This window comes from Rhinolophus sinicus, chromosome 8 (assembly GCF_057876585.1).
Source record: "Rhinolophus sinicus isolate RSI-liver-muscle chromosome 8, RSI-T2T, whole genome shotgun sequence".
Taxonomy (NCBI): Eukaryota; Metazoa; Chordata; class Mammalia; order Chiroptera; family Rhinolophidae; genus Rhinolophus; species Rhinolophus sinicus.
Window position 1 is genome coordinate 50,347,871 of NC_142508.1, and position 14,583 is coordinate 50,362,453.

A 14,583-nucleotide genomic window follows, 5' to 3' on the forward strand; every position below is an offset into this window, starting at 1 on the left:
GTGATTCTTAGACTTTCGTGCACCAAAGGCTGTTAAAATACACGTTCCTGCCCTAACCCCAAATACCAAGTCTGATTCATAGCAGCTTAAGATGGGTTTCAGGCATCTGCATTGTACATTAACCCCTCCCCATCCCCCTCAGCGGCTGTGATCCAGGTCGCCCTGCACCACACCTGGAGGCCTTGGTTACTGGTCCATCGACCTTGGTTACTGGTGGGTTTCATGCTGACGTTGAGCATTGTTTACTGAGCTGAAAATGTCTGCTGCCCTTTCAAGAAGTAAGAAACCTCATGTAAAATGCCTCTTAGATCCTTAGCAATTCAAGTCGTGTAAATACTGCTTTTGTAGTTCACGAATTATTCCAAAATGAAAGCATCGCCCAACTGTTGTTCAGCAGGCCTGTGCAGGCTTAATTGACATGGCTCAGTGTAACCGTGGAAAAGTGCAGGTAGACTGGTTATTAAAGTCGGTCTATTGATTCCAGGAGCTAGGATACAGCACGTGGGATTTGGACTTACAGCTGCTGCTGCTCATAATTGGACCTGGTTATTAGTACACTGACGTAATGGCCATTACTGAGAGGACTACTGCTGGCAGTTTGTCCTCTGTAATTTTTCCTTATTGATCTAAAAGAAAAGGTAAGGAGAGTCAGCCAAAATAAAATGACGACTGATTGTCCATTTCTGGGGACTATTCGCTGAGCCTGGGAGAATCCACATGATATGGGGCTCAAATCACTTGAAAAATACAGGAAGAGTTTACTATGAACTGAAATTATTTTGTTACCATGATTTGGCCTGGCACTCTGCATCCGTATTTTACTATTATTTTTCACTCCCTTGGAGGTAGTTCTACAGTCGGGGAAACTGAGAGTGAGAAAGGTTACGTATTGGTCAAGGCCATCAGAGGCCGAGTTAAATCAGCATCTGTCATTTGTCCCTTTCTTGGCCTTTAAACAGGTTTTTCTTGTGGCAGGGCAGGATGTATTTCCTCTTGCTAGCTGGTGACTTTCGATTTGTATGATACGTGTTTTTTCAATGCTGATATTCTGATTCGAGTTAGGTTTCTGATACAGCAAGTGTGTCCAGTCCATCCTTACGTGGGCTGGTCTGAAGAAACAAGAGCAAGAAAAGGTGGGGCTGTCCCTGAGTAGTTAGAAAGGACTGTCGTTCTGAGGTCAGGTGGTGCAAGCGCACGTCAGGTCACTGAATGGGCGTCCTGACCGAGCGCTCCCTGCGAGGTCCTGTGTTTAGCAGCTGAGTGTGGAGACGAGCACAGGCTCTGAGTCCCAGCCTCCTGGTGCCGTGTCCTGCCAGTGGAAGCTGAGTGACCTGAGCCGGTCCTACTAGCACCCCAGCACCCTGAGTGGTGTCTAGTGCCTGTGTAGAGGCACATAACAGGGACCAAATGCAGCCATCAGCACCCAGGCAGCACCCTGCAGCCGCTGTCCGTTCCGAGGACGGCCTCTTCAGATGCTGCTGATGGCCTCAAAGAGACCGAATACCAGTTTGGTTTTTGTAAAAGTGCTTTTTTTCTTTTTTTAAAGTAAACTTTAACAAAGTAAAATATATTAAAAAGAAAAATGCACAGTCACGTGCAGCTTGATGAATCGGACAGAGTAAACACACACGTGTGCTCCGGTGCGGGAGGCAGCTGTGAGCATCCCGGAAGCCCCGGGTGCCCCTCTCAGGCCCCCCCTGTGCCTGCCTCCACGCAGGTTAGGTCTGCTTGGTTTGGACATCGTCTGAGTGGACTCTTACAGAATGTACTCTGGTGGCTGGCTGTTTTCACTGAGCATTATTTTTGTGAGATTCACCTGTGTTGCATGTGGTACTAGTTCGTTTTGGTGCTATACAGTATCCCTTCATAGAAACATGTCACTGTGTTTGACTGGTGGTGGGCATTGGGAAGTGACCAGTTTCCGGTCATTACAAATGGTGCTGCTGTCAACATTCTTGTACACATCTTATGATCAACATATATACGCGTTTCAGTTAAGTGTATGTCTAAGATTAGAGTAAGGCGATGGGGGCACAGGCTTACCTGCGTTCAGCTGTTAGCCCTGGCCAAACGTTTCTCACCCTGTGCTGCTGGTTTACAAACCCACGAGCTGGGCAGTAACTGCTCCATCCAGGCCAGTGCATGGCATTTTCAGTCTCTCTTGGTTTTACCATTCTGGTGGTGTTTCCTTAGCACATTTGACAAGAAATGGGCACTTAGTAATACCGGGGGTGCCAAAAAGATGGATACAAGTGGACACGATGGTCAACGTTGCTCAAGCAGTAGTTCGCCGTAATCAGAAATGTCTGGACACTGATGGTAACCACTTTGAGAACCTCTTGTAATTGCAGAAGTCAAATGTGACTTGCATTCATCTTTTGTTATCGGTGTATATTGAGTATTACAATTTTAATAGTTTTTTCCTTTCTTAAAACGTGTATACCTTGTTTTGGCACCCTCTGTATTTTATTGTCTTCATTTATGCACATTCTGCATTCTAGAAACATTTCCTTGATATCATCATGGTTTGAAAATGAGAGGAAAAATCCTAGGGTTACTAACGTCACGAAGACCAAAGCTTAAATGAAATGTCAGCATCGGCCCCCTCGTTTTACATTGCACGTGTATGACCAGCTTTAGAAGCTATTTTGACATTCCCTTCAGTCTCTATCTTCAGTGGGAGGTGCCTGCAACCCTGCCTTGATTAAAAAAAAAGGGGTGTGGGGGGCCCTTATTTGGCAACATAGATTCTGTATACTGATTGTTTTTATTTTTATAAAATATATTCGTGCAATCGTCTCCCCTTCCCCGACTGCATTTCCTCCAGGAAGCAGGGAAGGGAAGTGTGTGGGTGTGTGTTAAGTGTGTGTGCACCTGTGTGACTTTGAGGGAAGTTAGACACCAAAACGGCTCAGCATCCGCGCGCCTGCTGTGTCACTCACAGTGCAGAAGCTTTTACCGTGTCTCACAGTGGAGGGCCTGCAGCGGGCCTGGGGAGAGGAAATGGATTTAAAGAATTACCTTTTCCCTCCCCTTTAAACAAATGAGTGGCTGATAATTGAAGGTCTGTCGGTGATTATCAGCAAAAGCAACCCTGAAACAGTGAGACACTGGACTGGCTGGTGTCTTCGCTTGCTCAGGCTGTTATAACAATACCATAGACCAGGGGGCTTAAACAACAGACATTGGAATTGATTTCTCCCAGTTCTAGAGGCTCGAAGTCTAAAATTAAGGCGCGGGTAGATTCGGTGTCTGGGGAGGGCCTTGTTTCCTGGTTCATAGACGCTGTTGTTTTGCTGTGTCCTCACATGGCTTGTCCTTGCTCATGGAGAGAAGTCTCTCTTCTCATGTTGTAAAGGCACTGGGCCCCTTGTCAGCGTCCGCTGCAGCGTCTCCTGCTGTCCTCGGAGCCCGGCCAGAGTGCACCCCTGTGGTCACAGTGACCGAGGTCGTGTGTGCTGAAGGGCAGCGGCCTGGTGCAGGGCGCCCCCTACTGCGCGTAGAAGAGAATGGGCCGGTGGTCTCGGGTCCATCACAGGATTGACTGAAGATGAGCACGGATTCCACGTCCATCCATGTGGAGATAATACCCAAGGCCGTACTGGTGCAAGTCCTCATGTTCATCCTCTGCCCAAAACACACGGTGGGCCGAAGCATCAAGAGGCACGTGGGAGATCTGGGCAGCGTGACTGCTGGAAACGATGGTGTGGTTAACGTGTCTACTGAAGATTCGGGGTCACACTCTCAGGCGGCCGTTCCATCATTGGACACGTAATGGTGCTCCATGAACAACCAGATGACGTGGGCAAAGGTGGAAATGACAAAAGTGAAAAGATGGGAAACGCTGGAGGTCATTTGCCTTATGCAATTGAGATCGCCCAGTAAACATTCCCTGGGACGAGATCTGAGTCCTAATAACTCATCTGTTATCCTGCTAGTTGTAGAAATTTAACTTCATAAACATTAAACACTGGATTCTTAAAATAAATAAATAAATAAAAATCAAGGCACTGACCCCATCATGGGAGCACCACCCTCGTGACCTCATTTCAAACCCAATCACTCCTAAAAGCCCCACCTCCACATACCATCACATTGGGGGGTAGGGCTTCAATATATGAATTTTGGGGAGGACACAGACATTCAGCCCATGACAGCTAGCACCTGGTGTTTGCAAATGATCTTTCCTCCGACAAAGGTGCTTGTATCAGCGAGGGCCTAATCAGCGAGGGCCTAATCAGGAAGGCACGAAGGGGAACGGGCTCACCTGTGATGGAGAACGCCAAGCCAGCAGGGACAGCGAGAAGCCGCATGGCACTGCTAGGCTGTGGGGGTGGGTGTCTGGAGCTGGAGGGATACCAGTGCTCCCGAGATGGCACTGAGACGAGGCGGGGGAGGGGCCGTGTCCAGTCCTTTCACTCTCTTCCCACTGGTGCCTGTCGCCCTGTGGGGGACTTCTCTGTGACAGCGAGCAGAGCCGGGAGCTGCAGGGCAGGAAGTGCGTGTGGAGCCGGAGTGCTCAGGCAGCTTTACCCCTCCTCCAATCATAGCAGGCCTGCCCTACCAGCTCTTCAGGTTGCCTGTTTGTTAGCGCTCGGTTAGGTCCGCCTGCCACACTTAAAAGCTAGCATTTCTACAGGCGAACCCCACATTCCTCGCTTATCCCTTGGAGGAGATGCAGTTGCGTAAGGGGAGAAGAGTTTGGCACCCTTTCTCCGTTTATTTCTAAAACCGGTGCCATCCCAGCTAGTCGTCTGTGACTCGTGAACCACAGAGGGAGGCCAGGCTACTTACAGAACTCAGCTATTTTCAGATGTCGTTCACATGCCAAAAAAAATTACCCTTTCAAAATGTATAATTCGATGGTTTTTAGCATAGTCACAGAGTGGCACAACCATCATTTCTAATTAAAGTTAGAGTGTTTCCATCACCCCAAAAAAGACTCCGTTCCCACTTCCACTCAGCCCCTCACCCCCGTTCCTCCTTGCCTCCAGTTCTTGGTAACCTCTAATCTGCTTTCTATCTCTGGATTGGCTTATTATAGCTTTTTCATATAACGAGAATCCTATAATGTTCTCTTGTGACTGACTTACACTTAGCATGTTTTTAAGGTTCATCCATTCTGCAGTATGTGTCAGAATTTAAGTCCTTTTTTACGGCTGAATAATATTCCATTGTTTGGGTGTACCACATTTTGTTTATCCATTCAGTCATCGATGGACATTTGGGTTGTCTCCACTTTTCCTCTCTTGAGAGTAATGCTGCTATGAACATTTGTGTACAACTAATACATTTTTATATGTATAGAAGCACTTAGTAGATGAATAAAAATTGGTTCAGTGAAAAATAATATACATAAATGTATGAGTGTATGTGTGTGCGTGTGTGCACACTGGTTTCTCTTGATTTAGGAAAGGAGCCAACGTTTGGTCTTCAGCTAAATCCACTTAGTGTATGTATCTTAAAGCTAGGTCTGAGAAGAGCTGACATCCTAGGAAAGAAGAATCATTAGCAGAATGATTCAGAGTTACAGTCCTGTTGAGGGCAATGACAAGGTAGCTGAAATCAGACCTTGGCCCACAATTGTAAAGTATGTGCATCTTGGGGTGTGACACATGCATATGGAAATGGAAACACATGTGCTCTGCTCTCTGGCTTCTACAGTGAGCTCATTGGGCTCATGGGCTGAGGCTCTTTCAACTTCACAGTGAGGCAGGTTTTATTAACAGCCACGCAGCAACTGCGAGTGAAGCCAGGAACCCCTAGAAGTGGGAGGGGAAGCTTGTGTGGACGCCCTGCCCCTTCACTGCTGATTGACGATTGTGTTGATGTGCTTATGTGTAAGGGTGGGGGAGTACCAACGCGTAGAAAGCAGGATTTGTAGGAAGGCAAAAGATGTGTGAAATTGAAGACTGTCATTAGGGTACGTGGTCATTTTTTTGGCCCATAGATTTCTTTAGTGTGAGAACTCTGACTTCATTGGGGATAGTTTAGTATCTTAATCAGTGGTTGAAAAGACCAGTTCTGGGACCAGACTGCCTCGATTTAAATTCTGGCCCTGCCGCCATCCAGCTTAGTGTGTTTCTTGACTTCTAAGTCTTGATTTTTCTCATCTGTAAAATGGGATTAAAGGTAATATCTGCACTATGCAGTTGTGAGGAATAAATGCCCATAGCATAGAATACACACTCTGTTAGTGGTAGTTTTCTTAGTAATAGTTAAAATAAAAATAAAACCAGGACACATTTGATAGGCTGCCTGGATTCTAGAGACTGTTACTAGTTACTCCGTACGATGTGTGATAAAATCCCCTATACTTACTGAGTCCCAAATCCGTTGTTCGATTTAATACTTGGAAAAGTGAGACCAAATGCTAAAGTCACCCTGATTGAAAGGAAAAGGGAGTTGCTCTTGCGGACGGACGGACAGCTCCTGCTTGGGCCACGCCGTCACCATCCTTGGAGGAGGAGCCTTTCCTAGTCCTAGGATGAGCCCCTAGACTCAGTTCCCTGTTGGCTGGCCTGTGTGACCGTGACTCTCGGATTACAAGAGCGATTATTCCTTTGCTTAGTGAATGTTTCGGCGCTGTCTGTTACGGCATGGCACTATGGCTATAATTTTGTAAGGTGTAAACTTTGAGATACCTCAGGGAAGCATTTACATACTCAGTGCTTCACACTTTGTTTATGCCCTAAGCCCAGGGAGTTATTTGATGCTTGTGCATTCTCTATAAATGTCACCACAGTGGCCCACGAGTGACAACTCGCCCTGTTGGGATGGCATTGTGCACGTGACTCAGAGGCACTGAAAGTACTCACTCCTACAACATTACACATGTATTTTTGTGCTGTGTATAGATGGGGCTGAGTACGGCATGGTAATTTTTTAAGACTCCATATTTAGGAGTGACAGCAGTTGAAAAGTGCCTGTTGGAGATTCAAATATAAATAGGCTTTTTTGGGTGGCTTTATTTTTCTAAAGGGGTATGTATAGTCTTTTCATAGAAAAAGTTTCCCGTTTTGGTTACAAAACACACTGGTACTTGACTACTGCCACAAAAAGTAAATCGAGTCCTTCGTGCCTGGCTCACTGGAGGACAAAACCCCCTTTGGATTAGTAGGCAGAAAGCCAACAGGAGGCTGGCGCATCTCAGCTACAGGGAGGCATTTAAAGATGACCCTTTGCTGACGCTGCTTCCATAGGTCATTGGGCCTTTAGATTCATGGGTGCTGGACTAACACTGTAGCATCCTGGCTCGCTGTCTGTCCTGCGTAACTTTTTTTTGAAGTGACTACACTAGTTTAGTTGTTAAATGAAAACTTGTTCCCCACATTGTACTTCTAAAGTGTTGCATTGGAAAACTTCTCAGCAGGGGAGTTTGCGTCTTGCCCAGCACAGGCAGTGTTTTCCTTCTCATCAGCTTCTCTTGTGCAGCTGCACAGTGTGGCCCGTCTCAGCACCAGCACAGAAGACATGGAGCCGTGCGGGTCATGGCAGCCTGTGGAGTGGGGCCGGCTCCGAGGAGAGCCCTGCCCCCACCACACCGGTGCCAGATGAGGCCATCGCCTGCCGACCTGCGGGTGGGGTTGTCATGGCGTACCTAGACTCTCCTTTTGAGTTTTGTCCCTTTGGTATTTTTATCATGAATTTGGATAAGAAAATATGCTTACTAAATTTGTGGGAGAGCAAATAAGTTGGTTGACAAATTCAGCATCCAAAATTATCCTTGTGGACCACATCTAGCAAGAAGTATTGAAGTGGGATAAATTTCCCTTGTAGATTGCATATAAATATAGGATTAAGATGTGACAAAAAAGAAAAAGGCTGCCTTTGCTCGCAGAAGAGAGGGATTTAGGAACTGTAATCCAGGTAGGCAACATATGATGAGGTGACCCAGAGGCCAGTGCTTAACGGTCGATGAACAGACTGTGGAGTCCAGGAACAGGCATTGATGACTTTTGGCTAACTTTCCGTGGATGAGCACAGTAGTCATTTTGAGTGACACATTAAAAGGGACATTAATAAACTGAGGGCATTAGGGGAGAGAGACCAGTATGATTAAGCATTTGAAGAAAGGTGAGAAGAATGGAATTTGGTCTGGATTGGAATAAGGGAAGACCTTGGGGGGTAAGGGGGTCTCAGTGATGTGTAATGAATTGTTCATCTGAAATTTGCTGAAGGGGAGATATTTGGATTGGGCAGCTCAAGCTTCCTGTTCACTATGAGATTTTGCATGCTGATATATTATTCAGAGCACCTGGCTTGGGGGAAGTTTTATAGAATGATACGTTATGTAACTGTGGTTCAGGCTGTAACCATCCTTTGCAACCTGGAGTTGTTGAGGTCTTTGGGGGTGGTGGTGCTGCACATGACGGTGGGATTCTGTAGGTGGGAGAGAGAGCCAGGCCTACAGAGCAATCAGTGCAACTGCAGTGAGCGGAGAGAGGTATGGGGAGGATGAGGGTTGGAGGGGGGGGGGGGCCTGATTCCTACGTAGGAAGAATCTGTGGAGTGTGCCTGGATGACCATGGTGGCTCTTTTTTGATCAGATTGGTTTTTTTTCTTATTGTAGAGTTTTAAGAGTTGTTTGCATGTTTTGCATAACAGTCGTTTGTTTATCAGAAGTGTCCTTTGCAAGTATTTTCTCCCAGGCTGTGGCTTCTCTTCTAATTTGCTTGATAGTATCTTTTGCAAAGCAGAAGATTTAAATTTTAATAAAAGTCCAGCTTTTCAGTTATTTTACATTTAGTTCTGTGATCCATTTTGAGTAAATTTTTGTGAGGGGTGTAAGGTCTGTGTCTAGGTTCATTTTTTTGCATGTGAATGCCCAGTTGGTCCAGCACTGTTTATTGCTCTTTTGTTCAAGATCAGTTGACTATATTTATGGGGATCTGTTTCTGTTCCATTGGTCTGTTTGTTTATTCTTTCCCCAACACCACACTGTCTTGATTACTGTAGCTTTATAGTAAGTCTTGAATTCAGGTAGCATTAGTCGTTCAACTTTGTTCTTCTTTCCTTTAATACTGTGTTGGCTATTTTGGGTCTTTTGCATCTCCATCTCGATATAAACTTTAGAATCAGTATGTTGGTATCCATAAACTAATTTGCTGGGATTTTGATTGGGATTACATTAAATTTATAGATCAAGTTGTGGAGAACTGACATTTTGGCGAGAGTGTTTTCCTATCCATGAACATAGAATGTCTCTCCATTTAGTTATTCTATCTAAGTATGTTATTTTTAGGGTGCTAAATACCATTGTAAATGGTGTTTTAATTTCAGATTTCGCTTGTTCATTATTAGTATGTAGAAAAACAGTTGACTTTTGTGTATTAATTTTGTTGCCTACAACTTTGTGAGTTTTCTTCTCAATTCTTTTGGATTTTCTACATAGATGATCTTGTCATTGGCAAACAAAGACAGTTTTATATCTTCCTTCACAATATGTGTAACTTTTTTCCCTGTTCTTGCCTTATCGCAATATGATGTTGAAAAGGAGTGGTGCAAGGGGATACCCTTGCCTTGTACCTGATCTTAGTGGGAAGGCTTTGAGTTTTTCATTATTTAGTGTGGTAGTAGCTATAGGTTTAGATCTTTATCAAGTTTAGAAAGTTCCCCTCTATTCCTGGTTTACTGAGGGAGTTTTTATCATGAATGGGTATTAGCTTTGTCAAATGCTTTTTTTGCATCTATTGATGTGATTTTTCTTTTTCAGTCTGTTGTGATGAATTATAGTAATTGATTTTCGAATGTTGAACCATACTTGCATACCTGGTATAAATCCCACTTGGTCGCATTTTTATACTTTTTGGATTCAGTTTGTTAGCATTTTGTTGAGGATTTTTGCATCTGTGTTCATGAGAGATATTGGTCTGTAGTTTTTTCTTGTGATGGTTTTGGTTTAAGAGTAATGCTGGATAGAGGATAGAAGCTATCCTCTGGAAGATTATAGAGAATTGGTATAATTTCTTCCTTAAAATGTTTAGCAGAACTCACCAGCAAACTCATCTGGGCCTGGTACTTTGTTTTGGAAGGTTATTAATTATTGATTCCATTTTAAAAATAGATACAGGCCTATTAACATTTCTTGTGTGGGTTTTGTCAAATTGTGTGTTTTAAGGAGTTTGTCCATTTTCTTTGGGTAATCAAATTTGTGGGCATAGAGCCGTTCATAGTATTTCTTTATTGTCCTTTTAATTTCTGTGGGATCTGTAGTGATGTTTCCACTTTCATTTGGTATTAGTCATTTATGCCTTTATTTTTAGTTAGCTTGGCTAGAGGCCTATCAACTTTATCAATCTTTCTTTAAAAAATAACAACAGCTTTTGGTTTTGTTGATTTTTCTATTGATTTCCTGTTTTCAATTTCATCAATTTCTGCTCTAATTCTTATTTCTTTTCTTCTGCTTACTTTGGGTTCTTTAAATTTCCTCTTCATTTTCCAGTTCCCTAAGGTGTCAATATAGATTATTGATTTTAGATCTTTATCCTTTTCTAATATGTGCATTCAATTCTATAAATTTCTAAGCACTGCTTCCCATGCATCCCACAGATTTTGATAAGTTGTGTTTTCATTTCCATTTGGTTCAAAATATTTAAAATTTTTCCTTTGACCCATGTGTTATTTGGAAGTATGGTGTTTAATCTCCACGTATTTTAGGATTTTTCGGTTATCTTGCTGTTATTGATTTCTAGTTTAATTCCATTGTAGTCTGAAAGCAGATATTGTATGATTTTTATTCTTTTAAATTCATTGCGATGTGTTTTATGGCCCAGAATATGGTCTGTCTTGGTGAATGTTTTATGTGAGCTTGAGAAAAACGTGTGTCTTGCTGGTACTGGATGGAGTAGTCTATAGATGTCAGTTATGTCAAATTGATTGAAGATGTTGAGTTCAGCTGTGTCCTCACTGATTTCTGCCTGCTGGTCTGTCCATTTCTGAGAGAGGGGCATTGATTTCCCCAACTGTGATAGTGAATTCATCGGTTTCTCTTCGCTATTCTATTAGTTTTTGCTTCATATAGTTTGATGCTCTGTTGTTAGGTGCATACATGTTAAGAATTACGTCTTTTTAGTGAATTGACCCCTGTAGAATTATGTAATGCCTTTTTAAAATCCCTGGTAACTTTCCTTGCTTTGAAGTCTGCTGTCTGAAAATAACTGAGCTACTCTCACTTCCCTTTGATTAGTGTTAGCATGATATGTTTTCTCCATCCATTTACTTTTAATCTGTATGTAACCTTAATGTATGTAACCTGTATGTAATCTGTATCTAACCTTTCTTGTAGACAACATATAGCTGGCTCTTACGGTTTTGATCCACTCTAACAATCTCTGACTTTTAATGGTGCGTTTAGACCATTGACATTCAAAGTGATTGTTGATATCGTTGGATTAATTTCTATCCTATTCATTACTGTTTTCTATTTGTTGCCCTTGATCTTTGTTCCTATGTTTGTCTTTCACTCTTTTTTCTGTGGTTCTAATTGAGCATTTTATATGATTCCATTTTCTCTTCTTTCCTAGCATATCAGTTATACTTTTTTTAGTGGTTGTAGAATTTGTAATACACATTTACAACTAATCCAATTCCATTTTTACGTAACACCATACTACTTCACAAGTAATTTGAATACCTTATAATAACAATATAATTCTAATTCCTTACCCCCATGCCTTGTATTGTTGTCATTCATTTCACTTATATATACATACATGTGTATGTGTGTGTATAAAAGCTTACATAACCAAATACATTGTTGTTGTTATTATTTTAAACAGACTTATCTGTTTGATCAGTTAATAAAAATAAAAGTTTTTATTTCACCTTGTTCAGTGCTCTTTCTTGATGTAGATCCAAGTTTCTGACCTATATTACTTTGTTTTTCTCTGAAGAACTTCTTTTAACATTTCTAGCGAGGCGTGTCTGCAGTCATGCATTGCTTAACGATGGGGGTATGTTCTGCGAAGTGTGTTGTTTGGCGATTTTGTCATTATGCAAACATTATAGAGAACACTTACATAAACCTGGACAGTACAGCCCACGACACACGAAGCTGTGTGGTATAGCCTGTTGCTCGTAGGCTACAAACCTGTACACCAGGCTGCTGTACTGAATATTGCAGGCGGTTGTAACGTGGTGGTATTTGTGTATCTAAACATACATGAAACATTGAAAAGTATAATAAAAATACAGTATAAAAGGTTAAAAAATGGCACGCCTGTATAGGGCATTTAGCATGAATGGAGCTTGCAGCACCGGAAGTTTCTTAGAGGGAGTGAGTGGTGAGTGTGAAGCTAGGACGTACTGTACACTGCTGTAGACTTAGAAACCTGTACACGTAGGCTACCTTAAATGTATTTAAAAATAAAATATCTTTCTTCAATAATCAACCTTAGCTTACTGTAACTTTTATTTTATAAGCTTAACATTTTAAAAAACTTTTCGACCCTTTTATAGTTAACACTTGGTTTAAAATACACACTGTACAGCTGTACAAGTAACTTTTCTTTCTTTATATCCTTATTCTATAAGCTTTATCTATTTAAAATAAATTTTATTTTTTATGTTTTAAACTTTTTTTGTGAAAAATTAAGACACAGACACACACGTTGCCTAGGCCTCCATAGAGTCAGGCTCATAATATCGCTGTTTCCCACCTGTACGCCTTGTTCTCCCACCTGTACGCCTTGTTCTCCCACCTGTACGCCTTGTCCTGCTGGGCAAGTAACGCGTACGGAGCTGTCATTTACTGTGATAACGAAGCCTTCTTCTGGACTATAAGCCAGAGGACCTGCCTGAGGCTCTTCTTGAGGGGGTGTCACTGTTTTCAGAAATATGTCCACTGTGGTTTGCTAGGTTTGTGTCTTATTTTCATTACAGATTTGGTTATAGGCGGGTAATGTACCATGAACATTCCTCTCTATTAATTAAAACCTTTCGGGGTTGGGGTCCATGTTTTTAAACTTTTTAAGGAGCTTGTTAAGGTTCTGGTCAAATTAGGTGGTACTCAGTAAATGCTTATGAAACAGAAACTGGTCTAAAAAGTGTTTGTTTGTTTTTAAATTTTAGATCGCCAGGGGGTCCTTCAGGTCGCAGTGGACATCGGATGGTGGCCTGGAAGAGACAGTTAATCCTTTTTGGTGGCTTCCATGAGAGCACAAGGTCAGTGCCAATAGCAGGAAGATCTTTCTTTCCTGGAGCGGTGAACTTTTTATGGGAAGATGCATTCTGAATACACATGGAAAATGCGGCCCATCCCCTAAAACCAGGGCCAGCTTCATGGACATGCAGCTCAGGTAGCCCCACGGGGCCCCTCACTCAGTAGGGCCTGAGCTAGTGTAATGCTTTGTGTCACTGTCTTGAAATTCTTACTAATTACTGAACAGGCCCCACATTTTGATTTTGCACCCAGGCCTGCAGATGCCCCCGGTCATATCTAACACAGGATTCTTGACTTGGGCGTGGTACAGAATCCCCTGGAGGGCTGCTTAAAACTCTGGTTGGTGAGCTCCACCTCAGGTTTCTGACTCCGTAGGCCTGGGGTGGGGCCTCAGAATCTGCATTTCTGCAAGTTTGCAGGTGATGCTGCTGCTGCTGGCCAGGGGACCCCACTTGGAGAGACACCAGGCTAAAATGAAAAATTCCTCGTTCCGGGAGATGCAGCAACCGCTCGCATTCTGCAGTGGTGTCTGAAGCGGGGCCTCCAGTTCTGTGCCGTGGTTACCTTGGTACCAGGTACCGCAGCAGGTTCCTGGCCAGCCCAGCAGGGTCCCTGATGGTTTTAAGACTGTCCTCTGTACAAGTACCCTCTTGTGTCCTTGGTTTAGTCCAGGAAAACAAGATACACAGTGAACAGTTTAGTTGCATTCCTGTTGCTGTCACACTCCAGTAATGTCTGGGGTAAAAGGTCTGGACTGTTGTAATGCCTAGTGAAGGCAGTGTTGGCCCTGCTTTTCCTCTGACCGTGACCGTGTCAGAGAAGGCGGACGGACATCTTTCTCTCTGTGTGCTTCATTTTCCGCTCTCCTCTCCCCTCCTCTCAAAAAAGAATATTATCAATTTATGAATTGTGGTGGCCCACTCACATTTTTGGCACATTATGGATCCATTTGAACAAATTTGTTTTCTGATAATTACTGGCTCATGAAAAGAAATCCTCGCACATATATGTGAATAAGGAGGCATTTGGTGGGTGAGGAGTGAGTATTGTAATTTATTTCCCCTATTTTCCCATCTTAGGCTGAGGTATTGTGTAGATTTAGGTCAATTGAAGCTTCACTTTTCTCCATGAATAAAGAATATTTTTATTAATTGAGAAAAGGGGATATAAATTTTTCAGTGCTTTTGGAGGGGATTTCAAAGTACAATTTAATTAAATAAGGAATGATTTTGTAGCCTTAAAGGTATAACTTCGGTATAATAATGCTTTAATTTTATGTCTTGTCATATAATTTACCAAATAGTTTTTACACGTTCTCTTAAAGACTAACTATCAAGCGATTTGGTAGCGTAGGTTATTGTCTCACATTAAAGATGAGGAAATCAAGATAACTAATACGTAGTAGGACTTGTCCTCAGCCA

General features: G+C 42.8%; 1 protein-coding gene across 1 annotated transcript in view; it reads left to right on the top strand.

The window, feature by feature from the left end:
• Positions 1 to 14,583, top strand: part of KLHDC4 (kelch domain containing 4) — a 41,250-nt gene that overhangs the window by 12,619 nt on the left and 14,048 nt on the right. Inside the window, exon 6 of the mRNA XM_019742724.3 lies at positions 13,072 to 13,164. Coding sequence (XP_019598283.3) covers positions 13,072 to 13,164 — 93 coding nt within the window. The remainder of the gene's footprint in view (positions 1 to 13,071; positions 13,165 to 14,583) is intronic.